Genomic DNA, 26,845 nt, shown 5'->3' with positions numbered 1-26,845 from the left:
GTTTATTCGGGCGCGGTTTTGTTGTTCGCCCTTTTGTCAGTGAACCATCTTGTACACGTTTGACAAACTAAATTTAAAATAAAAATAAAGATTGCATTACTTCTCCCTTTTTTATGAAGTTATTACAATGATTGGATTTGGCCTTAAATCCCATTCATTTCTAGGAATTGATTAAAGAGGACCATTTTTTAAAAAAAATTCCATCTATTATTATAATGTAATAATTATTACATTATATAATAAGAATAATGTATGAATCTCAAGGCAGGTGACATTGGTCAATTCCAGCTTGTGCGTAGAGTACCAAGCAAACAATGAGTATCGGGACGTCATTTTCACATCGAAATGCGTTGAGTACCAAGTTGGGGGTCTCCAAATAAGGCAACTTTAAGACTTTGTGGACTTCAACTCCCAGAATTCCTCAGCCAGGGTGAGCCAGAGAACTGTGGGGTCCTTGGTGCTCTCTAAGCTTCCGTGTTGTCTTGGTGACGTTTCATTACTCAACTAGATAACATCATCAGTGCTAGAAAGAAGTGGGATTTTCTCTCTACTTTATTTACCTAGTTTGGGTAATGAAACATCTGCAAGGAAACCACCAAGCTCAGAGATCACGGGAGAGTCCTTCTTTTCAACCCTGTGCTACAGCTATAGCTATTCCTTGACTTACAACGGTTCATTCAGCGACCTTCAAACCAGAGCTGCGTTTGTTGTGATGTCGACAGAAGAAGAAGAGTTCATTTTAATCAAAGGTTTCTCCCAGCTGCACAGAGTCCAGCACCTGGAAAATATTTACTCGTTCCAAGATGTGCAAAATTGGCTGAGCCTGATTTTTTTTTTAAACTCTGGAATCCAATGGCATCTCTGAGTTCGAAAAGGTAAAGGCAGCAGGGATGGGTACAAGATCCTTGCCGAGCCAGAAATATTCCTCATTATATTTTTTTAAATTATTTAGAATATTTAAATGGCTGCCCCCCTCATTCTCAGTGACTCTGGGCAGCTTAGAAAAAAATTATAATAATAAAACAATATACAATAATAAAACAATGTACAACAATAAAAACAATTACGCCCCCATCTCCCTGGCGACAGCAATCATTCGTGGCTATCGTGCGTAAATTTATAGATAATGCGGTCTGCAAATAGAATAGAAGAACAGATTTGGAAGGGACCTTGGAGGTCTTCTAGTCCAACCCCCTGCTTAGGCAGGATACCCTATACCACTTCAGACAAATAAATTATTATCCTTTGGATACATATAGGTAGTCCTCGGCGTATGACTCACAATGGAGCCTGAACTTTCTATTGTTCAGTGAGACATTTGTTAAATGAATTTGGCTTACCATTTTACAACCTTTCTTGCCACAGTTGTTAAGTGAATCACTGCAGTTGTTAAGCTACTGACACGATTGCTAGGTGAATCTAGCTACCCCCATTTGACTTTGCTTGTCGGGAGGTCACAAAAGGGGATCACGTGACACACACACCGGACACTGAAACCGTCATAAATATGAGTCGGCCGCCATTATGTTTGAATTTTAAGCAGGAGGTGCCGAAACGGTCATAAGTGTGAAAAATGTTCATAGCTCATTTTTTTCAGTGGCGTTGTAACTTTGAGCCGTCACGAAAGGAACAGTTGTACATCGTGAGTTACCTGTAGTACAGTGGTGGGTTGCAGGCGGTACACCCCAGTACAGGCGTACCGGAGCCTGCCCAGAGCACCGGATACCGTTCCGGTACGGTGCTCCAGAGGGCCCACTCGCCCGCCCAAGCTCCTTACCGGTCTTTTAAGTCTTCAGAGCTTCCGTGCACGGCGTGTACAGTGCCTGTGCGACGCTCCGCTGAGCAGCTGGAGCATCACAGGGGCTCGTGGAGGTGCTAAGACGCATACGCGCACTGCGCACATCCATGTGGACGCCACCGGGCCCGTTCCAACCGTACCAGTTGGAACGGGATCCGGAACCCACCATGCTGTAGTACTTTTAACATACAAAAATAGCTCTACGTTATAGTTTTATCATGACTTAGTTTCTCTTCCCTAAAATGTGAAAGAGAATATTTTGTCATTTTTTTAAGGAACGCTGAGTGGAAGGAAATTGATTTTACAGGACAATTTCTTCCGAAACTTAATTTCCCTTTCCCTCCCTCTAGGACTTTTCCCCCAACCCCCCCCCCCTAACTCTCTACTTATTATTGCCAATAAAAATCCATTGGATCGCCAGATGGGTTCCTGCGTGTCTCTACGGAGCTTCTGTATTTCGATCGGCTGGTTATAAAATTGTGAACTTCACAAACAGCTTATGATTCAGCCAAAGCTTTAGCTTATCCTCCTGGAACGCAGCAACAGGACACATTGATCTTGTTTAAAATCCAAAACACGCTTCTCGTCATGAATTCGTTAAAAGAATTATAATGTCTTCTTCATGCTAAGACCTGCTCTCAAACATTCTTGGCGTGGAAACCTGGAGGAAGGTTTCGCAGATAGCAGGGAGAAGGTCTTTAGGATATGCCTGGGTTCTCCTTCCTCCTTCCTTTCAGCGTCGCGAATGAGAAAGAGAAATAACTTATTTCTTGTTTCCCTCCCTAGTTCGTCACCAAATGCTATGGACGAAGAGCAGCCTTGCAATTCCAACTCGAAAGAAGAAGGAAGGAAACGTCAGACTCCTCATCAAGGTTCCCGGGGGAGCAAAAGCTTCCACTTGGATGGCCGACTGGAGGAAGATGTAACGAAGTCCAAGAAAGATAAAGATGGCAGATTCATGAATCCTTGGCCAACCTGGGAACCCGCCACCTTCACAAATTTCTTGAAGTGGATCTTCATAGAAAAAGACAACAGCCAAGTCCCTTGTTCCAAACAGGTAAGAGCATTCACGGTTGATTGTGCCTCAATTTCCAAAGAACACCGTGTGCAGGTAAATGGATGAGGACGTAGACTTTAATTATCAACCATAACAGCACACCTAAAAATAATCTCATGGGTGAAGCAGACATAGCTATTTAAGTGGGGATGTGACAAACAATCCTAATACAGCATCCCATGTTGATGTACTTAGCAAATATCAGAGGTGGGTTCCTACCAGTTCGCACCTATTTGGTAGAACCGGTTCGTCAAATCTACCGAACCGGTTAGAAGAAGTTTCACCAGTGGACCCGGAAAGCAGGCCACACCTACAGAAGAGGTTCCAAAAATTTTTGAAACCCACCACTGGTCCTTGGATATGATTATTCTACACTATCATGCTCATACTTTCAGGCATCAGCCATCTTCCCCGATGAAATCATCGACAATTCCCGCGATGACCCTATTTTCAAGAACAGCGGCGGTGGCGTCACGCTTCTGCAGAGTCGTTTGCAAAAAAGAGCCCAGCAAACGGAAAATTCATATATACAATAAGTTCACTCACCAAAAGCAACACCAGCCATAAGAATCTTCGTTCATGGCCTGACCTATCCATACTGCAACGTGTACGCTCCTGGGAAGTCTGCTCAGAGCTCAAAAGACATCAGGATGTAGGAGAGGCTGACCTATACATTGCATTGCGTTGGCATCCATCAGTCTCAAAAGACGATGGTATCGTGCTCTGGGAAGAAGTCAAAGCTGGAGCGTCCTCTCTAGCACGGGGCCTGGGTAGATTAATAGGGAGGATAGACTGTTACCCAAGCAGTAGAACCCCCCTCTCCATGTCGCTAAAATAGTCCAATGGAACGGCAGAGCCGATACGATTGGTTCCAGCTGCGTCGCAGGAGTTACTAGAACGTGGTTGTACACAGTCACAAATTGCTTCCGGGACTCCGGCTCCGGATTTTACCTGGAGGTTGACTCCCGAAGCCTTTTCCAGTAGTGGATAGAGCCAGAAGGCAGTGGAGGTTTGTAACCAGAATTTCCCTTCTTCTAGAAGATGGTTCTGCTGCTTTATCTGTGTATTGAAGCATGGGAATGCCCAGCGCGTGACGCATGCGGGCCGGGAGTTTGACAGCCCTGGAATAATGTCTCTTGCTTGAGCAAGGGGTTGGACTAGAAGACCTCCAAGGTCCTTCCAGCTCTATTCTGATTGATTGAAGACGTATAATATTTGTCCTTTGGAAATAGGACATGTTTTCTGACTTTGTCTTTTCGGTTTTTCTGTTGCTAGATCCTTGACACAAATCTCCCAGTGTTGACACCTTATTTTGTCCAAAACTCTGAATTGTTTGGAAAGACCGGAGATGGTATGCGCGTAACTTGGCTTGGACATGCCTCGGTGTTGGTAGAAATGGATGACGTCACGTTTATTACCGACCCCATTTTCAGCCAGCGGGCTTCCCCGGTGCAGTTTCTGGGCCCTAAGCGTTTCCGAGGTCCCCCGTGCACCGTCAGCGAACTGCCCAAAATAGACGCCGTGTTGATCAGCCACAACCATTACGACCACCTGGATTATCCCACCGTCGTGAGTTTAAACGCCCGTTTTGGCAGCGAGTTGAGGTGGTTCGTGCCGCTGGGCCTTTTAGACTGGATGCGGAAATACGGCTGCGAGAACGTCATCGAGTTGGACTGGTGGGGAGAAAACTGCATTCCTGGTCGCGACGCCGTCACCTTCATTTTCACTCCTGCTCAGCATTGGTGCAAACGGACCGCCCTGGACGACAACAAAGTTCTTTGGGGAAGCTGGTCGGTTGTGGGTCCCCGGAACCGGTTCTTTTTCGCTGGAGATACCGGCTATTGCGTTGCCTTTGAGGAAATAGGGAAACGGTTTGGACCATTTGATCTTGCAGCCATTCCCATCGGAGCCTACGAACCAAGGTGCGATAGCTGAAGTGTGGAGGCCGACATATCAGCCTACTGAAAGTCGGTAGAGATTCTCAGTCCTCTAGGTCACAGTTGTCCCAAAGGTGCTTTTTCAGGAGGCAACTGGACTTCTCTCTCTTTTTTTCTCTTTGAAGATGTTTTGCTTCTCCTTCAAAACTCTTTAGTTTTATTTGTTTGTTTATGTATTTAGTTCATCACATGTACAAGATAACAGGTGTAAGAATGAATGTGGACAGGAGCAAAGGAAATGAGTACAAATAAATGGGGACGGTAATACAGGGACGGAAGGCAAGTTGCTGCGCTTATGCACGCCCGCATTATGGACCTCTTAGGAACGTGGTGAGGTCCATGCTAGACAGTTAAGATTGAAGCGGTGGGGGTTTGAGGATGTAATCACCGACAAAAGGGCGAACGACAAAAGCGCGCCCAACTAAACCGTGGTGACAAAACCGCGAGTTCTAAACCGCGCCGACAAATGAGCGCTGAAGCGCGACAACAGCACACCGACAGAAGCGCACTGTAAACCTAACCCTAACCCTAACCCTTACCTGAACTTAAATCGCGCTTCTGTCGGCGCTCTGTTGTCGGCGCGTTGATGACATCGCAATTTTAGCGCCACGGTTTTGTCGGCACGCTTTTGTCGTGCGTGCATTTGTTGGGTCACGCTAACGAGTCAGGTAGAAAATTCCAGACGTTGACCACTCTCTGTTGCTGAAGTCGTATTTTCTGCAATCAAGTTTGGAGCGATTTACCTTCAGTTTGTATCTATTGTTTTCCTTTTTCAGCTCTGACTGGATGGTGGGGAATGGAAGGAATTTATATTCCTTGCAGGCAGCTGGTCATTTGCATCCTTTTGGAGAGTTGTTGAGGCCACTTGGAGGTTTATCTGTGTCCTCAAAGTCACCTGAGTAGTGGGAAATGAAAATATTTGGAAGGGGAATTATATTCTGCAAGGAATATAAATCCTTCCAGTCCCCACCATCCTGCCAGAGCTGAAGAAGCTCCTTGAATGAGAAGTGAAATGTCTCCAAAGAAAAAACAAGAAAGTCCAGTTTCCTCCTGAAAAAGCACCTTTGGCACTATCGGCCTACTGATACGTTTTTAGATGCATATAGTCCAAATCAGAGGTGGGTTCCAACCAGTTCGCACCTATTCGGTAGAACTGGTTCATCAAATCTACCGAACTGGTTAGAGGAGGTTCCACCAGTGGACCCACAAAAGCAGGCCACACCTACAGAAGAGGTTCCAAAATTTTTTGAAACCCACCACTGGTCCTTGGATATGATTATTCTACACTATCATGCTCATATTTATAAAACTCAGTGCCTCTGTGAAAGGTAAGGATGACTACTGCATTTGTGGTGCAATCAGAACATTGCGTGTGTTGAAGTTGCTTTAACGCAAACCAAAGATGCCTTTTAAAAAACAAGTTTACATCGTATTCTTATGCATGCCAGGGCTGTGTGTGAGGTAATTTAAGGTGGTTCTGACATGTGTCGTCGGCATCTTCATATCCGGTCACATGAGTGGCAAGCCACTCCCATCCGGTCACATGGGTGGCAAGCCACTCCCACAAAGGAGGCCACACCCACAGACTAGGTTCGAACAATTTTTGAAACCCACCACTGGTCCAAATGTACAAATGATTCACTTAGCAACAGAAATGTTGGGCTCAATTGTGATCATAACTCGAGGATTCCTTGTACAAAGGAATCTGATCCACTAACAGTCAAAACTAAATTGGTTCTAAATAAGGGCCAATGGAATTCACAGGGGGGGGGGGAAGAGCTAGACTTGAGTCTTTTGTGGCAACGCAAAGACTCCAAACTGATGACTTGTTTAACTCCACTTTCCAGCTTAGCCTGCTTTTTACAGCCAGTTACTATCTAGTGTATAGGAAAGCGTCCAAGTGCTTACAATGAAAACCCACAATCAAAAGCTGCTTCCTTCTGCAGACACATTGAAAATGCTGAATCTGAGCTCAAACAGTCCCAGACCCATTTTGGGGGTGCTGAGTAGCGGCAAGGCTGAATTACAAAGAGAGGCAAGAGGGTACGGCTACTTAACAACGAACAAGGGAGTGGTGAGAGCAAGACAAGAGAAAGGAACTAGGTGTAATCTATGGGGTGTTTTGCAAAAATTTACAGGTAGCTGAGAGGCGTCTTAACACATGAATAGGCAACTATTCTTAGCCGTGTGGAAGTAGCCAGGAAAATGCAAAATGAAAAGGGATACCTGGGAGATTTATGTTGGCCAGAAAATAAACGTTGTAATTCAAGCACCGATTGTGGAAAAAAATACAGTTTAGAAAAACAAAATTGTCAAGGAAATTATGTATTTTTTTTTTATTTTGTTTTGGGTGGAGAGTAGGTGGTTTATCAAATGCCAGCATGTGAACCCTGAAGAAGCAGTGAGAATCCACATTGATGTACGAGCCAAGAAGTCCATCGGGATTCATTGGGGAACTTTTGCTTTAGCCAACGAGGTATGTATAACTCACAAGTTGTGCTGCTTGCAGAACTTTAAAGTGGAAGGATATAGAACAGTGATGGCTAATCCTTTTGTCATTCCCAAACTCCCGGTGGGTTCCGTTGGGCTGTTTTTCGCCCTACCCAGGCTTCAGGAAGTTCCCCGAACTTCCGGTTTGTGCGCTGGGCGGTTTTTCGCCCTCCCGAGGCTTCACAGCACAATCCTTTCAGCAGTTCCAAGAAGGCTCCACATCCATTTGCACAACTCAGGAGACCCTGAGGAGACAGATAAACCTCCAAGTGGCCTCGACGACTCTCTCAAAGGATGCAAATGACCAGCTGCCTGCAAAGTATTCCTTTCCCCACCCGTGACCCGACAAATGCGCGCACGACAAAAGCGCACCGACAAAATTGTAGTGAGAAAACCGTGACGTCAAAATCGCGCCCACAACAGCGTGCCGACAACAGCACACCGACAAAAGCGCGATTAGGGTTAAGGTAAGGGTTAGAGTTAGGGTTAGGTTCAGGGGTTAGGTTTAGGGTTATGTTTAGGGTTATTACAGTATCCTTCCTCTGCCATGTCTGCCAAGCCACACCCACCAAGCCATTCCACGCCCACCAAGCCATGCCCATAGAACCGGCAGTAAAAAAATTTGAATCCCACCATTGATTCTCACCCCATTCCAGGGGAAGGATACTGTAAAATCTCCATTCCCTCCCGATCAGTTGGGACTCAAGAGGCAGAGAATAGATGGGGGAGGGACCAATCAGAGGTGGTATTTCTCAAAAGTACTCAAAATTTCCGCCACTGGTTCTCCAGATGGTTGATGGTGCGCTTTTGTCGGCGCGCTGTTGGTGCGCTGTTGTGGGCGCGATTTCAACATGGCGGTTTTCTCGCCGTGCTTTTTTCGCCGCGCTTTTGTCGTGCGCACATTTGTCGTTGAACCTTCCCCACCATCCAGTCAGAGCTGAAGAAGCTGCTTGGATGGGAAGCGAAGCATCTTCAAAGAAAATCCAGAAAATGCAGTTGTGTCTTGAAAAAGCACCTTTGGGGCAATCATGACCTGGATGACTGAAAATCTCCAGAGACATTTAATTTCAAGTTCATAGCTACTGTACCCGACACAGAACTTAATTTATGTCTAATCTGGCATTTCCTGTTTTTCTTCCCAGTACTACTTAGACCCACCTGTCAAACTGAAGGAAGCGCTTGAGAGATACGGCTTGCAAACGGAAGATTTCTTTGTTTTGAACCAGGGAGAATCACGAGATTTAAAGATTAACGATGACGGAATTGAATAGAAGCAGAAAAAACGTCTTATTAACCATACCTAACGCGTTTAATTGTAACTACCTCTTAAAAAAAAAAAACCCTTGCCTATCGACTTTGCAACATGATTTTTGATGAATGAATTAACCATGGAGAGCATTAATCAAGCTACAAATAACTTTAAGTAAACAAGGATTCTTCTATGAAATAAACCTTTGTACAATTGTTTAAGTTTGCTCTGGAACAATAGCCTTCTATTGTTTTGAGGATATGACTGGCACGTAAGAAATGTTAAGAAAGCACCCGTTGCTTCCAAAAATCTTTACTCTGCTCCATTTTGTTGGTGCTTCTTTCCTTATGGTGCTTGTGATGTCCAAAACCAGTAATTTTTAAGAATATGACGCACAGATTCCTTACAAAGCTGAAATTACTGATGATTGATGCATTTGCTCTGCATTAAAAACGTGACCAAATATCCTTGTGTGAACCTGCTCCTTTGCCAATAAATTCTTGCCCCAAAGTATTATCATGTTGTCGTTGTTCATAACTAGATTGTTTTGGGAAAGTACTTAAGGTGTTGGACTAGAAACCGAGCTCTGAGTTTTTAATTCTCTGTTGGGGATGAAAAATGGTGGGGCCAATTTATCATAATCTTTGTTTTTTTCAGGCTGTCACCTGAGAGAGTGGTTACTGTTGTGGCCCAGCAGGAGCCATTGGAGCTGCCTCCGACAGCGAGGGGCCCTCTGAGTCAGCTCTGGAGGATGTGGAGGACCCTGGACAGGGTTCCGACTCCGAGCAGGGCGCAGAGAGGCTGGTTGGCCATCAGGAGGCACCTGAGCCTTGGACCAGTGGGGAGGAGACAAGGGAGAGTGAGCCGGATACCAGCAGTGAGTTGTTCCTGGATGCTCGGCACCGAAGAGCTAATAGGCATCAGGAACAGTTGCGCAGTTACAGGAGGTAATTGCACTCAGCTGGTGGTCATTAGGCTCCTCTCCAGACTATAAAAAGACAGCTAGTGCACACGCCCCTCTTGCAGAAGTCAATGCAGGAACGAATGTTGGAGATCATTATTGTGAACTTGGCAGGCTGGATTGCTGCCATGGCTCATCTGTGCTGGATTGCTACCCAAGCTTGTCTGTGCCAGTTTGCTGCCAAGGACCTGTCTGTCTGTTAATTAAATGCCGTAACTTATCTTTGGCTCGGAGTGTGCGTTGGTGTGGGACGAGGGGGGTCAGAACAGGTTACTATAGGGAAAATACAAGTTTGAAGCCACTACAGGTAGCACAAAAATTTGGCTAGTGGCCGAAGTTATGACAGCTCTGAAAAAAGTGGCTTTTGACCATTTACTCTTATGAGTAAATTGTGGTCGTAACTCAAAGACAACCTGTAATGGGTGGAAGATCATTCAAGTGAGATCCAACCTAGAACCAAGGAGAAATTTCCTAACGGTGAGAACAATTAATCCACGGAAAGGTTTGCCTTTCAGAAGTTGTGGGTGCTCCATAACTGGAGATTTTCAAGAACCTATTGACCCATTTGTCTGAAATGATGCACAATTTCCTGCTTTAGCAGGGGCTGGACTAGAAGACCTCCAAAGTCCCTTCCAACCGTATAATTTAATGCTTTATGAAGTTTATTGAGTGAGTTTGAGACCGTCACAAACTACTCCGAAGAAGGGTTGTTATGGAGTGGAAAACAGGAGTGGGTACCATATTTTTCAGAGTATAAGACCCACCTTTCCCCCCTAAAAGAGGGTGAGAATTTGGGTGCGTCTTATACACCAAATGTAGACCTGCCCACCCCCACCCTTTGGCCTCTGCCTCCCAGCAATTTCCCTCCTGGCAGCAAACAGCCAGTTTCAGCTTCAACACGGCCTGATTAGCACAAGCAGCTGATTGTCGGTTGGATCAGCCTCCCGAACATCAGCTGTTTCAGGCTGCAATCCCTGCAGCCTGAACCAGCTGATCATCAAGAGGCCCGTGCTGAAATTGAAACGGGCTGTTTACTGTTTGCTGCAAGTAGGCATTTTTTTCCTTGCGCTAATCAGGCTGAACTGAAACAGGCTGTTTGCTGTTTGCTGCAAGGAGGTAAGTCAATAACTATAAATGCCTATAGAATGTTCAAATTATTATTTTTTAAAGACTGCTTTATTATTGTTCTAGACAACTCAACAAAATGAAGCTTTTTCAATGCTTGATCTGAAGAGGCCCAGTGCTACTATATCTTCTTTTAAACAGCAGAGAATAATGTATACTTCCAGAAAGCCACATCAATTTTAACAGCATCTGTAGAAGCTTAGTCTTGCAGTATTAAGATAAGGCAGCTGAGTTAGATCCTGACTTAGTCGTGTTTGGAGTAGACCTATTTAAATAATTGGGAGGAGTTAGTGTGACTACATTTAAGAAAGCTTTCTGGCATTAATATACTGCCATAATGTACATTTCTCCAATTCTTTGCTATTTCTATGAGTCAAGCAGACATGAACAGAAATACACCACAGTGTATATCGTCTGTGCTGTTTGCTGTTTGCTGCAAGGAGGCGAATTACTGGGAGGGAGAGGCAGATTTCCCCCCCCCTTGTTTTCCTTCCCAAAAGCTAGGTGCGTCTTATACTTCGGAGCATCTTATATGGCATATCATTAGGAGCCCCTGAACAAAAAGGACATATTGTATTTTTCGGAGTATAAGACGCACCGTTTTCCATCAAAAAAGAGGCTGAAAATCTGGGTGCGTCTTATACACGGAATACAGCATTTTTTGCCTCCCGAAACTCCGCCCCCTTCACCAAAATGGCTGTGCATAGCCTTTAGGAGGCTTTCAGAGTGCTCCTGGGTGCTGGGGAGGGCAGAAATGAACGAAAAATGGGCCGTTTTGTGGTGAATTTCCCCTCCCCAACTTCCAGGAGCACTCCATAAGCCTCCTAAAGGCTATGCATGCCTTTTTGACAAAAAACGGACCCATTTTCACAAAAAATTGGCAGTTTTTTGCTCATTTGGGGGGGCACCCCCCAGGAGCACTCTAGAAGCCTAAATGCTATCATGCCCCTTTAAAAAAGGGGGGGGCATTTTTTGTGAAAAACGGGCCATTTTTGGAAGGTCTGCAGAGTGCAAAAACTTTTTTCTTTAAAAAAATTTGCCTCTTCAAAATCTTGGTGCGTCTTATACTCTGAAAAATACGGTACATTTGCAAGTAAAAAAATGAAAGTATTTTGGCATAGGGCAAGCATTTCACATCTCATGGAAATTACCATCCCCCTCCCTGCAAGCCTAAATAACTGAATGATCCATTCATTCTTCTCTTGAAGCATGAAATTTGGGAGGACAGCCAAGAGGGATATGTGATTCGAATCAAGAACATACTGTAGTCTCTTCTTGGAGTTCTTATAACGCCATTCCTGTTGATATCGTGGAATAACAACTGGGGTTTTATTCCCTCCATCTTTCCAACTTGCCATACGCTTTAGAAGTTCAGGCTACATATTTATTTCAAAATAAACAAATGTACTTACTCAACTTACTTTTAAGTGATTCCGGATGACTTGAACGGACAGAATGAGAGAGCTGAAAGGGACCTTGGAGGTCTTCTAGTCAACCCCCCTGCTTAGGCAGGAAACCCTATACCAGTGATGGCGAATCTTTTCGGCACCAAAAAATTATAGTTTCCATCTGTTGCTTCTTGTCCTGCCTTCAGGTGCTTTGGAGAATAGCTTGACTCCCTCTTCTTTGTGGCAACCCCTGAGATATTGGACCACTGCTATCATGTCTCCCCTAGTCCTTCTTTTCATTAAACTAGACATACCCAGTTCATGTTTTAGCCTCCAGTCCCCTAATCATCTTGGTTGCTCTTCTCTGCACTCTTTCCAGAGTCTCAACATCTTTTTTTTACATCGCTGCGACCAAAACAGGATGCAGTTTTCCAAGTGTGCTTTTACCAAGGCTATTTGCAACTTTCAAGGCTAAAAACCCATTGCAAAAACGATAAAGTAATAATCTCACCCCTCAGCCTGGTGACAACAATCAAATGAACTATTTGATGGGCTCCATCCCACTCAGGCCTATTGGCAAAACCCAGGTCTTGGTGTCAAAAGTGAGGGCCAATCTTATTTTTGCAGGGACGACGTTCGACAGAGGAGAGAGAAAGTCACCACGGAGAAGATCCACAGAATGGTCCTCCTTGGAGAAGCGACCCCTCACATTCCCTGCCTCTCCGCTCTCATGGGTTGGGTAGATGTGACTGTCCTGATTTAGGCTTCATAAAATCCTGAGGCAGACTCCTTGTCCCGACCAAACCCCTTTTTTTATTAAGCTAATACGAATCCCTCTTATTCAAATCCAGCAAAGTCTTTCAAGGGTGAATTTACAACCACAGACCTTGGAGAGCTGCCAGGCCGATATCTTCCAAACGCAGCGCTATACAAGAAAATACTTAGCAAGGAGTCTCTGAGAGTCACGAACAAATCTTCACGTTAATTAAGCGGACTAATTGTCTCCTGCAAACTCCACTCCCTTCGCTCCTCTTTATTCCCTCTGGGAGGGGCCATTCACCATTCACCTGTGCTTTACTCCCGAATCGGCCCTTGTTCCTTAACTGTTCCCTTCTACTTGCAGCTCTGTGCATGCGCACATCGGGAACAGGCTCCAGCTGTTCTTCTGCCCCACTAATCTCCGACTCTAAAGGCAGCTGATAACTGGCATACGGCTCTGGCCCCATCTCTGCCTCCCTCATCAGAGCCTTCCCCAGATTCCAGGACTGGCCCAGGTTCCTCCCCAACCTCCTCTCTGTCTGAGTTTGCCACTACCTCTGCTGGCGGGCCACAGCAGTGGCTAGAGGAAGATATAGAAATAATTCCCCAAATTTTGCTAAAAATGTTACCTAATCTGGTAATGAAACATTCGGAAACCAAACCACAAGCTTGGAGAACAAACCTCCAGACATTGTCCTGAAGTTTCAAATTATTTCAGAGTCCATGGACCTTCTCTTTATTTCCAGAGATGGGGGCAATATCATAGAGGCAGAAGGGAATGTCCAGGATTGCTAATAGTTCTCTAGTTAAAAATGAGGAAACTTTAGGTAAAAGTAAAGGTTCCCCTCACACATAGTGTACGTGCTAGTCGTTCCCAACTCTAGGGGGCGGTGCTCATCTCCGTTTCAAAGCCGAAGAGCCAGTGCTGTCCAAAAACGTCTTCGTGGTCATGTGGCTGGCATGACTAAATGCAGAAGGTGCACAGAACGCTGTTACCTTCCCACCAAAGGTGGTTCCTATTTTTCTACTTGCATTTTTTACGTGCTTTCGAACTGCTAGAGGTTGGCAGAAGCTGGGAAAAGTAACGGGAGCTCCCTCCGTTACGCGGCGCTAGGGATTTGAACGGCAGAACTGCTGGCCTTTCTGATCGACAAGCTCAGCATCTTAACCACTGAGCCACCGTGTCCCTCCAGGAAATTTTACGCAGGCCAATAAAATAGCGACCGGAGGTCGTCACTGATATATCTTTTATGCCATTCAGGATTTTGAAGATGGAATGATTTGAGACGGATGTCTTGAGCTCAGCACTGCTGCATTATTAGTTTTGCAACTTGCTCTTTAACCTCTGCATCGTAATGATGCAACAGAGATGCCAGTTTTTGAGTATAGAGAGAATTGTCGGAAAGAGTAGAAAATATTGACTCTTCATTGTACCGATTCTGGCTAGCAGAATCCTTGATGTGTCTCATGGACTTTGTCAAGTTCGTGGCGAACACAAGAACTCTGAGCAAAATATCTTTGTTTATGCAGCTGTCAAACAGAGATAGGAGAAGAGGCGCCTGGAAAGACATGGAAAAAAATGTAAACCGTGTTCATTTTTAGTTTAAGTTTAAAGAAACAGCGTGAATTTATTGATTCACGTGAATTTACTTATTTAACAAAGAGTAATGCATTGCTTTGAACGATCCCAATGACTTAATAGCAGGTTACAGCAGTGGCCAAAATTATGGAAACCTTTTGGGAAAAGTGTATATAACACCACTTTTTTGGGAGTAGTACCATACAATTATATATTAATGGAAAGATAATTTAATCAAGAATGTAATGCAATAACTTTTATGAAAGATTTTTTATTAGAATAGCAGTTATAAAGAAGAAAAGTGAAATGAGATATACAAATAAGTTTGTTATTTATAACATTAACTATGTTATCGTATTTTTCGGAGTATAAGACGCACCTTTTTCCCTCAAAAAAGAGGCTGAAAATCTTGGTGCATTTTATACACTGAGTACAGCATTTTTGGCCTCCCGAAACCCCGCCCCCTTCACCAAAATGGCCGTGCATAACCTTTAGGAGCCTTGCAGAGTGCTCCTGGGGGCTGTGGAGGGCAGAAATGAGTGGGCCATTTTTTGCTCAATTTTGCCCCCTAGGAGCACTCTATAAGCCTCCTAAAGGCTATCTATGCCTTTTTTTTGACAAAAAACGGGCCCGTTTTCACCAAAAACCGGCTGTTTTTGGGAGGTCTGCAGAGTGCAAAAATATTTTTTTTATTTGCCTCTTCAAAATATTGGTGAGTCTTATACTCTGGTGCATCTTATACTCCGAAAAATACGGTATCACCGTGTCAGTTAATACTTAGTTGGGTAACCTTTAGCATGAATTACGGCCTTACAACATCTTCCCATGGAGTGAACCAAGTGTTTTAGTTCTGCAGCTGTTCTAATGTGAACCAAGATTGAATTATTGCTTCTGTTAACTGGGTTTTATTGCTGGGTCGCTTCTGACTAACAGGTTTCTTTAGTTGGCTCTATAGATTTTCAGTTGGCTTAAGGTCTGGGCTATTCCCAGACTATTCCAGCAGTGGAATATAATTATCATGAAACTCCCCCCCCCCCCCAAAAAAAAGTGGTTATTAGCCATCAAACCTCAAAAATACACTGTTCCCAAAAGGTTTCCACAATTTTGGCCACTAATGTATATGTTGAATCATATCAGGGAACATAATTTCTGAAAAATCCATTGGTTTATACAATAGATAGATAGATAGATAGATAGATAGATAGATAGATAGATAGATAGATAGATAGATAGATAGATAGATAGATAGATAGATAGATAGATAGATGATAGATAGAGATAGATGATAGATAGATAGATGATATAGATAGATAGATAGATAGATAGATAGATAGATAGATAGATAGATAGATAGATAGATGATAGATAGAGATAGATGATAGATAGATAGATGATATAGATAGATAGATAGATAGATAGATAGATAGATAGATAGATAGATAGATAGATAGATGATAGACAGATGATAGATAGATGATAGATAGATATACATAGATAGATAGATGATAGATAGATGATAGATAGATAGAGATAGATAGATGACAGATAGATAGATAGATAGATAGATAGATAGATAGATAGATAGATAGATAGATAGATAGATAGATAGATGATAGATAGAGATAGATGATAGATAGATAGATGATATAGATAGATAGATAGATAGATAGATAGATAGATAGATAGATAGATAGATGATAGATAGAGATAGATGATAGATAGATAGATGATATAGATAGATAGATAGATAGATAGATAGATAGATAGATAGATAGATAGATAGATAGATAGATAGATAGATGGATGGATGATAGACAGATGATAGATAGATGATAGATAGATATACATAGATAGATAGATGATAGATAGATGATAGATAGATAGAGATAGATAGATGACAGATAGATAGATAGATAGATAGATAGATAGATAGATAGATAGATAGATAGATAGATAGATAAGATAGATTCTATAGATAGAATGCAGTTTCCTGGATAACCTCTGTTCCATTTCAAACCCAAAATGCTAATGTCGCTTAAATAACTTCAGCAATTATTTGTAAACAAATATTATTGCTTTTTTAAAAAGTTTATGCCTTTAAAATCGACAAGCACCATCAATAAAGCTTTCAACGATATAGGTGCACACAGGTTTCAGTGGCTATGCAATGAAGGGACAAACGTTTCCCCTCAAAATTAGAAGGAATTCACAATATAAGAAATGAAATAAATGAACGAGTGAAGGAAACAGCCAAACAAGGAGGAGCAAAGGATAAAAGCTGCTTTACCTGTGAATTAAGTAGCTGATCCGCCATTGCTGGGTTTGCCGATAAGTTCACAAGTACTTTCAGGACTTGAACCTGTAACATTGAAAAGGGTTCTTCTGAGCCGAGGTGGCACAGTGGTTAAATGCAGCACTGCAGGCTACTTCAGCTGACTGCAGTTCTGCAGTTCGGCTGCTCAAATCTCACCAGCTCAAGGTTGACTCAGCCTTCCATCCTTCCAAGGTGGGTAAAATGAGGACCCAGACTGTGGGGGCGATATGCTGACTCTGTAAACCGCTTAGAGAGAGCTGAAAGCCTTATGAAGCGGTATATAGGTCTAACTGCTATTGCTATTGCTTCGTCTAACAAATTAATATGAGATAGAAGTACATTTACCTGGCCAGGTAGGATTTAAAGGTAATAGATAGTTTAGAACATGGCTTGCCTGGGCCTTGACTTACAACAGTCCACTTAATGACCGGTCAAAGTTACCATATCGCTTTTTCACACTTACAACCATTTGCAGTATCCTGATGCTCATGGGATCAAAATTCAGATGCTTGGCCACTGATTCGTATTTATTTATTTATTTATTTTATTTTATTTAAAACAATCACAATCCTTCTTTACATGCTGCAGAAAGTGTGTATTAGTTGGTTACAAAAAGACTTAGCAATAGCAATAGCGGTTAGACTTATATACCGCTTCATAGGGCTTTCAGCCCTCCCTAAGCGGTTTACAGAGTCAGCATATCGCCCCCACAGTCTGGGTCCTCATTTCACCCACCTCGGAAGGATGGAAGGCTGAGTCAACCTTGAGCCGGTGAGATTTGAACCGCTGAAACTGCAGATAACAGTCAGCTGAAGTGGCCTGCAGTACTGCACCCTAACCACTGTGCCACCTCGCAGTGATGCGATGACTGAAAGTCATCAGATGACTTTCGTGCATCTGATTCGTATTTATGACGTCTGCAGTGCAACTTAACAACTGCAGCGATTCACTTAACAACTGCAGCAAGAAAGGTCGTAAAATGGAGCAAAACTCGCTTAACAACTGTCCTGCTCAGCCAGAAAAAAAAAATTAGGCCGTACAATTGTAGGTCGTAAGTCAAGGACGACCTATATTCATCTTTACATTTATATTTGCCAGTTTATATTTGACGAAGATTTTATTTACGTTTGGAAAAGTCAAATAGTTAAAACTCCACTCTCATTTTTGACACTTATTTTGGAAAAAAAACCTTGTCTTACAAATAATTCACTTAGTGTCCGTTCAAAGTTACTGAAAAAAGTGACTTATGGCCATTTTTCACATTTATGACCACAGCATCCCCATAGTCATGTGACCAAATGTTGATTGCACTGTCGCAGTGTCCTGGTGGTCCCCTTTTGCGACCTTCTGACAAGCAAAGTCAATGGGGAAACCAGATTCACTTAACAACAAGGTTACTAATTTTAAGAATTGCATACTTACTAAAACATCTCGCTTAGCAACAGAAATTTGGGGCTCAGTTGGGACTGTAAGTAAAGCAACTACCTATATTTAGTTTCAGAGCAATTAATTAGGTTAAGATAATTTAGTTACCGTATTTTTCAGAGTATAAGACGCACTGGAGTATAAGACGCAGCAAGGTTTCGAAGAGGCAAATTAAAAAAAAAAGTTTTTGCACTCTGCAAACCTCCCAAAAATGACCCATTTTTTGCGAAAACGGGCCCGTTTTTAAAAAAAGGGAATGAATAGCCTTTAGAAGGCTTGTAGAGTACTCCGGGGGGGGGGGTGTCAAAAATGAGCAAAAAATGGCCCATTTTGTGAAAACGGGCTCTTCATTTTGTCAAAAAAGGGCATGGATAGCCTTTAGGAGGCTTATAGAGTGTTCCTGTGGTGGTAGGGCGCAAAAACGAGCAAAAAAACCGCCTGTTTTTCACTCAATGCTGCCCTCCCCAGCCCCCAGGAGCCCTCTGAAAGCCTCCTAAAGGCTCTGCATGGCCATTTTGGTGAAGGGGCAGGGATCCGGGAGGCAAAAAAATGCTGTATTCAGTGTATAAGACGCACCCAGATTTTCACCCTCTTTTTTGAGGGAAAAAGGTGCGTCTTATACTCCGAAAAATACGGTAGTTATTAGATTAAAGTATTAACCTAAAAGGCTAAATACTGAATGTTTCCTTCTTCTATTTAATGATAAAACAGGGGACTATTGTACCTGAGTCCTTTCATTTCCGTCAAACAGCAAGTGCAGAAAATTGGGTACGAAGCTAGTCATCATGGAATGATAGTCATTTGTCACGGATATGTTGGTTAAAAACCGAAGGCCGGCTAACTGCAATTCGGAGTTTACAGGAGAGGCGTCAACTTCCTCGCACACTTTGGTAATGTAGTTCTAAGAGGGATAAAACATAAACACAAAAAACACTTTTGCCAATACGTTACTACAAAGCCACAGAGATCTCATTTACTTTGGGTACTGTCAATGTGGGAGCAGTTCACGGGAAAGAGCAATTGTGTTGGGAAGAGTTCGTGGTAAGTGGAAACCAGGCCGCCAAAGAACATGGCGGACGGACAACCTCAAAGCCGACGCCAGCCAGAGCACAGAACAACTCAAAGGAGTAGTCCAGTGATGGCTAACCTTTTTGTCCTCACGTGCCGAAAGCTTGCGTGCATCTGCACTCATAATGCAATGCGCGTGTGACACGCCCCCCGCGCATGTGCACACGACCCCCCCTTTTGTGTCCCGTTTTGGGCCTAGAGGGCCTCCCTGAAGCCTCCTGGGCCCAAAAATGGGGCACGGGGGAGAAGCCACTCCTCCCAGCCCATTTTGGGCTTAGCACATGGACGCACTTCTCCCCCAAGCGCTACAGAGACCTGAAAATCAGCTAGCCGGTGGGAGGTGCGTGCACATGCGCGGTGCAGCTGAGCTGGGCAACGGCTCGCATGCCCGCATGATGGTTCGCCATCACGGGAGTAGTGAACCGATAGCGGAAATCGCAGGTGGGCTAACCCACCCGACCTTGTTCTATTTTGTCCCGTTTAGGGACGGAAGGCCAGGTGCATGCACGGATGGGGCGTGTACGAGCGAATAGAGCACATGCGCGCACACACATTTGAGAACCGGTAGGGAAAGTAAGTGAAAACCACTCCTGCTCCTAAGTGTTGTAACCTGAAAGGCACTTTACTTTTAAATAATTAAGTAATTTAAATAATTTATTTTTAAAAAATGACTATGCTATATAATATTCAACTGATCTATATCATACCTATGAATAAAACCAGCACTCCCGCTGCATTAAGTTCTTCAGAAACTTTGTTCATATCCGTTTTCATTATACAGTGTTATTTTAAACTCACCTTCAGTTCCTCCTGATTTTTAGTATTCATACTCAAGTTATTGAGGGCATTAAGTGCTTTCTGTTTAACATCGGTGACGGGAACGGAAAGCATTTGTCCAATCAGAGAGAGGCCACCTAAATTTCGAATGATATTCTACAAATTAAACAAATAGGAAAATATCACATATAACCATCTTAATTCCATCTTAAGTCCAAAAAAACTCATTTCATGGAGGGGAATTCGCCCAAATTATCTATCATCTATAAAAAAAAAAACCCAATTGTTCTTAATAGCCGATTTATTGGAAAATAAAGTTTAAAAATTAATAATGCAAAGGAGGTAAATCACACAGCCATGATCATACGGTCACCTGGAAAAAGATATTCACAAACTAAAATGGATACCCTATTTTCAAGTAATTCCGATAATTAATTAAAAATGTTGCAAGACAGTAAAAACAAGGGAGGATTCGAGCTACCGGACTGTGAGTTGTACTATCGATTGTGAAATTGCTTTCTGTTAATGCTGAAAATTATTTACAGTATTTTCCCCGCTGCTGCGATAGGCTCTTATTTCTTGATTCCTAGTAATGCTGTCACATATAAATTCATTCCTTCTACAACAGAAAAATCAATGTGTTTTGACTTTGGGACTGAAGAATCATGGCTGCTGATAGTAGGATGTCACCAAATAATTTTGTTGACATCTTTTGCAACTGGGGAAGGCTTAGAAAACCAAGAGAGCCTTAAGCCAATAACACCCATTTCCCACTTGAACATGCACAAACACATGAGAGTCAAAATGAAAAAGAATCAGAATAATTAACCCATTTATACACCTGCATTGAGGTGGAACATGTGGCTAGCATCTCCTTAGCAGGTGAAACAGAAGAAATATTGTACAGAAACAATTTGCTGTACGTCATGAATTTGTACCTTGATACTTCTCATTACGGTAATTTGTTGGGGGAGGCACAATGAGTACCAAACAAATTTTTCCCATAAGTATAACATAGTGAGTCACAAGGCAGGGGACATTGACAAATTCTAGCTTGTGAGTTAAGTACCAAACAAACGCTGAGTATCGGGACATTTTCAGATCAAAATGCGCTGAGTACCAAATTCAATGAGTTTCAAAGCAGTTGAGCACTTAAGGTACCACCGTATCAAAAAACTACTATTCTTTTCAAAAACCACGACTCCAGTTTTTAACTGAGTATTTTCAGCCTACTGTGACGTTTGCATTGCTTCTCCTTTTTTTAAAAAAAAAATTTATTAAAATGATTGGATATGGTCTTAAATCCCATTCATTTTTAGGAATTGATTAAAGAGGAACATTTTTTTAAAAAAAAATTATATCTATTATTTTTTGTTCTGTTATAACAGGGGTCTCCGAAACTTTGCAACTTTTAAGACTTTGTGGACTTCAAGCCCCAGAATTCCCCAGCCAGCCTGGCTGAGGAATTCTGGGAGTTGAAGTCCACAAAGGCTGACTTGAGGAATTCTGGGAGTTGAAGTCCACAAAGGCTGACTTGAGGAATTCTGGGAGTTGAAGTCCACAAAGGCTGACTTGAGGAATTCTGGGAGTTGAAGTCCACAAAGGCTGACTTGATGAATTCTGGGAGTTGAAATCCACAAAAGCTGACTTGAGGAATTCTGGGAGTTGAAGTCCACAAAGGCTGACTTGAGGAATTCTGGGAGTTGAAGTCCACAAAGGCTGACTTGAGGAATTCTGGGAGTTGAAGTCCACAAAGGCTGACTTGATGAATTCTGGGAGTTGAAATCCACAAAAGCTGACTTGAGGAATTCTGGGAGTTGAAGTCCACAAAGGCTGACTTGAGGAATTCTGGGAGATGAAGTCCACAAAGTCTGACTTGATGAATTCTGGGAGTTGAAGTCCACAAAGGCTGACTTGAGGAATTCTGGGAGTTGAAGTCCACAAAGGCTGTCTTGAGGAATTCTGAGAGTTGAATTCCACAAAGGCTGACTTGAGGAATTCTGGGAGTTGAAGTCCACAAAGGCTGTCTTGAGGAATTCTGGGAGTTGAAGTCCACAAAGGCTGACTTGAGGAATTCTGGGAGTTGAATTCCACAAAGGCTGACTTGAGGAATTCTGGGAGATGAAGTCCACAAAGTCTGACTTGATGAATTCTGGGAGTTGAAGTCCACAAAGGCTGACTTGAGGAATTCTGGAAGTTGAAGTCCACAAAGGCTGACTTGAGGAATTCTGGGAGTTGAAGTCCACAAAAGCTGACTTGAGGAATTCTGGGAGTTGAAGTCCACAAAGGCTGACTTGAGGAATTCTGGGAGTTGAAGTCCACAAAGGCTGACTTGAGGAATTCTGGGAGTTGAAGTCCACAAAGGCTGTCTTGAGGAATTCTGGGAGTTGAAGTCCACAAAGGCTGACTTGAGGAATTCTGGGAGTTGAAGTCCACAAAGGCTGACTTGAGGAATTCTGGGAGTTGAAGTCCACAAAGTCTTAAAGTGGCCCTGTTTGGAGACCCCTGTATTACAACATTGGCTTCTTTTTCTATGGTGGCATGGAAACAAAGAACAGCCCTTACTTGATTTACGGAGAAAGCCGCGCTGTTGCTCAAGGTAACCAAGATCTGTTCTTGAACCAAAGAATCCTCTGTAGACTCCAGCAGATGAAGAAGACTCTTAATGTGATGGGCTTCAAGAACGCCATGGGAGGATTTTGAACCATCACTGCCCCCTAATGTTAGAAAATAAACATTACACCGAATGATTGTTTTGTTTTTTCCCCAGAAATGCAAATAATCCTCCATTTACGACCATTGAGCCCCCAATTGCTGTGGCTGTGAGACCTGGATTAAGTGAGTTGTGCCCCATTTTATGACATAGAATAGAATAGAATTCCTTAAACCCCCAAAACTTTAACCTTAAGACTGTCTACTGTGACCTCACCCAATTGCTTTTTTAAAAAAGTTTTTTTTATTTTTCATACAAATAACCACATGTATGACCTCACCCCATTCCTAAGAGGTCTTTAAGGGGCGTGCATAAGCGCACCAACATGTCTACCATCCCTGTCCTAATATTCCCTTGTATTCTTATTCATTTCATGTATTCATAATCATGTTTATACTTATATCGGTTATCTAATTCATGCTTGAATTGGATTAGATAATTAGATAATTGATTATCTTAGATAATTATCTTAGAGAATGAAAAAAAATATTTCTTGGCCAAGTGTGATTGGACACACAAGGAATTTGTCTCTGGTGCATAAGCTCTCAGTGTACATAAAGAAAAATAAAATGCATTCATCAAGTATCATAGTATACAACACTTAGTGATAGCCATAGGATACTAATAAGCAATCAAATCATACCAGGAAACAATAAAAATAATGTAAGTTGTAAAGATATAGCAACATGGTTATAGTCAGAAATGGGAGATCAGTAATAGGAAGGATGAGAATAATAATAGCAATACAGTCTTAGTAAATAGTTTGACAGTGTTGTGAGAATTAGTTGTTTAGCAGAGCGATGGCATTCGGCAAAAACTGTCCTTGTGTCCAGTTGTTTACTGCAGTTGTTAAGCGAATCACTGCAATTGTTAATGTAAAGTGTGCATGAGCACACCAGCGTGCAATGGAAAACTATTGTGATAAAAAGACAGAATCACAAATTGGGGGCACGAAAGGATGTGCAACTCTATAAAGATAATGATGAGAATAGCTGTAACTGTATAATTATATACAATTATATACAATTGTATAATTATAACCAGGTCTACAGCTCGACCAAAATTAGGTTGGGGGGGGGAATTAAAAGCACAATGACTATATATGTATACTTTTCTGTTATGCCACTTTTTTTCTACTAAAAAGGAGGAGAAAAATTAAATATGTATATTGAAGAGGAATTATAAATACCATCAACATAAAAAGGAGCTTGCTCAGAAGCTGAAATACACCAAGTAAATGAGATGAAGAGTGGGAAGTAGAGGGGAGAGGTAAGGGAAGAAGAGAGGGATAGGAGAGAGGGACGGAGGGGGGAAGAGGAGGAGAGAAAGGAGGAGTGGAAAGGAGAGAGAGGAGAAGGAGAGAGGAAGGGGAAGTAGAGAAGAGAAGGAGGACAGAGGGAAGAAAGGAGGTAGGGGGGGAGGGAGAGAGGAAGAAGGAGAGAGGAAAGGGAAGTAGAGAAGGATGAGAGAGGGAAGAAAGGAGGTAGGGAAGGAGGGGAGAGAGGGAGAAGGAGAGAGGAAGGGGAAGTAGAGAAGAGAAGGATGACAGAGGGAAGAAAGGAGGTAGGGAGGGGGAGGAGAGACGGAGAAGGAGAGAGGAAGGGGAAGTAGAGAAGAGAAGGATGAGAGAGGGAAGAAAGGAGGTAGGGGAGGAGAGAGGGAGAAGGAGAGAGGAAGGAGAAGGACGACAGAAGGAAGAAACGAGGTGGGGAGGGGGAGGAGAGAGGAAGAAGGAGAGAGGAAGGGGAAGTAGAGAAGAGAAGGATGACAGAGGGAAGAAAGGAGGTAGGGAGGGAAAGGAGAGACAGAGAAGGAGAGAGGAAGGGGAAGTAGAGAAAAGAAGGACGACAGAGGTAAGAAAGGAGGGAGAAGGGGGGAGGAGAGAGGGAGAAGGAGAGAGGAAGGGGAAGTAGAGAAGAGAAGGATGACAGAGGGAAGAAAGGAGGTAGGGAGAGGGAGGAGAGAGGAAGAATGAGAGAGGAAGGGGAAGTAGAGAAGAGAAGGATGACAGAGGGAAAAAAGGAGGTAGGGAGGGGGAGGAGAGAGGGAGAAGGAGAGAGGAAGGGGAAGTAGAGAAGAGAAGGACGACAGAGGGAAGAAAGGAGGTAGGGAGGGAGAGGAGAGAGGGAGAAGAAAGGGATGGACAGAATACAAATAGGGTGGATGGAGAGCAGAAGAGCCAATAATTGGTTTTGGGGAGCTGATGGTAAGATGAATTGATGCAAACATTTAATAATACAATATGATGTTGGCTATGTAATGGTATACATGTGATTATGTTATGAAAATGGAAAAATAGAAAAAACTTTAATAAAAAAAAAATCACACCAGCCTGCCTACCCTCCCTGTCCTACTGTCCCCATTCCCTCTGTTCTTATTCACGTGTATTCTTATCCCTGTTCATCTTGTACACGGGAAAACAAATAAAACAAACAAGTAAGTAAACAAACAAACAACAGGACTGTTAACCAACTGAGCCCCAGAAAAGTTGGGCTCCATTATGGTCATAAGTCGAGGACTCTCTGTGCAGCTGAGCGCCCCCCCCCCCCCGAAGAATACAAAGGTAAAACACGTGTTCTTTGAAGGGGGGGGAGAAGAAACACGTGGAAGAAAATAAGGAAGGGGAAATCTGACCTTGCGGGAAGCCCCCCAAAGGTGCCGGGAGGGGGCTAGGCAACCCGGCAGACCCCGAGGCTTCTCCCCCACCGTGGAGACCCGGCTCTCCTTCCAAATCCCTCGGCCCCGGGGAGGCTCCTCCGCTCCTCCGGGAAGCCGCCCGGTAAAGGCCGTAGGCGACCCCCGCCGCCGCCGCCAAGCCCACCAACCCTCCCCGCAACGTCCAACCGCCCGCTTCCTTCATGGCAAAGCAGGACGCGCGTCTTTTCCGGAAAGAAAAAGGACGGGAAGGCTTAGAGCACGTGGGGAAGCGACTCCTTCCGCTGAACGCGGGTCAGGCGGTCTCCGCCTCCCGGGAGGTGGATCCCGGGGATCCCCCTGGGTGGATCCCGAGTGACGATCCGCGCTGGGGCTGCCCGAGTGTTTTGCCCACCGCGGAGGAAGGGGAATTTTTTTTTTGAGACCCTTCCCCATGGATGAAACAAAACCCACCCACCCCCGGCTAAAGATCAGGGGTTCACCCCACTTTGCCTAAATTAAAGAACCTCTCTGGTTCCAATCCGGAGGCGTGGAATAGTTTGCACGCATTCACACGTGCGCAGGAGAGAGACGCGTGTTCCGGGGGCGTAGGCGCAGCGGAGAGTCGGAGCGGCCGTTGGGAGCGGGGGCGGTGGTCGCCTGCCTTCCCAGCTATTCCGGCCAGTGGGTGGGCAGTGTTACAGGGAGCCCTTGGACTGACCATGCCCGTTCTTCAGAATGGGGACCCCGCGTTGAGGGTCTACTTCCAGAAGTATTACATCCCGGATATCTACGAGGTAAAGAAGGCGGTTGGGGGGGGGTGTTCAGTGCGGTCTTAGGACCCCCCACTTTGTCCTGTAAGACCTTGAACCCTGAATTTGAGAGAAGGTCCTTGGTGCTCTCTCTCTCTCTCAGCTGGCTTGTTGCCTTGCTGACCTTTCCTTACCAAACTAGGTAACAGCATCAGTGTTGGAAGGAAGGAGTAAGTAAGTAAGTGAGTAAGTAAAATCTTTATTAGGGTCAAAGACCAGCAATACACATTAGTTTCTACCCTATGTTAAAAAAAAACTAACATTAAAATATAATTAAAAAGTATTGACATTAAAAGTGGATAATAACATAATGGTCCAAAGATTGTTAGAGGTATGTCCAGATAATTGGTACAAGATGACAACTATACTTCTGTAGCCAATTTTTTTTCTTATGGACATTGCGGCAGCACAGAACTTTGCCACTGCGTAGGTGGTAACCGGGTTAGTGTCCTGGAGGAGAAAGCCTAGATAAAAATGGTCTGCCCTCCCTGGCAATCCGTGACCCGTCAAAACCGCGGTCCACAAAAGCACGCTCGACGAAAGCGCGCATTTGACGTCATCACAGCGCGACGAAAAAAATTAAAAATTGACATAAAAATAAAATTAAAGCAAGCCAATTCACATAAAGATAAGGGTTAGGGTTAGGGTTAGGTTAAGGGTTAGGGTTAGGTTTAGAGCGTTAGGGTTACGTTTAGCGTTAGGTTTAGCATTAGGTTTAGCGTTAGGTTAAGGGTTAGGGTTAGGTTTAGGGTTAGGTTG

General features: G+C 43.6%; 2 protein-coding genes across 2 annotated transcripts; one reads left to right on the top strand and one right to left on the bottom strand.

Moving 5' to 3' along the window:
* The first annotated feature begins 2,189 nt into the window (after positions 1 to 2,189).
* On the top strand, positions 2,190 to 9,252 carry NAPEPLD (N-acyl phosphatidylethanolamine phospholipase D). The gene is made up of 4 exons (XM_032220751.1): positions 2,190 to 2,855; positions 4,131 to 4,777; positions 7,154 to 7,268; positions 8,425 to 9,252. Exons 1-4 carry the CDS (start codon positions 2,421 to 2,423, stop codon positions 8,551 to 8,553), a joined length of 1,326 nt encoding a protein of 441 aa, XP_032076642.1. The 5' UTR covers positions 2,190 to 2,420; the 3' UTR covers positions 8,554 to 9,252.
* Positions 9,253 to 14,019: 4,767 nt separating this feature from the next.
* On the bottom strand, positions 14,020 to 25,578 carry ARMC10 (armadillo repeat containing 10). The gene is made up of 6 exons (XM_032222193.1): positions 25,275 to 25,578; positions 22,493 to 22,644; positions 19,949 to 20,083; positions 18,807 to 18,983; positions 16,631 to 16,702; positions 14,020 to 14,323 (listed from the first exon to the last, which is right to left on the bottom strand). Exons 1-6 carry the CDS (start codon positions 25,498 to 25,500, stop codon positions 14,066 to 14,068), a joined length of 1,020 nt encoding a protein of 339 aa, XP_032078084.1. The 5' UTR covers positions 25,501 to 25,578; the 3' UTR covers positions 14,020 to 14,065.
* Positions 25,579 to 26,845: the final 1,267 nt, after the last annotated feature.

Source organism: Thamnophis elegans, chromosome 7 (genome assembly GCF_009769535.1).
Source record: "Thamnophis elegans isolate rThaEle1 chromosome 7, rThaEle1.pri, whole genome shotgun sequence".
Classification (NCBI taxonomy): domain Eukaryota; kingdom Metazoa; phylum Chordata; class Lepidosauria; order Squamata; family Colubridae; genus Thamnophis; species Thamnophis elegans.
This window is presented reverse-complemented; position numbering and strand designations above follow the sequence as displayed.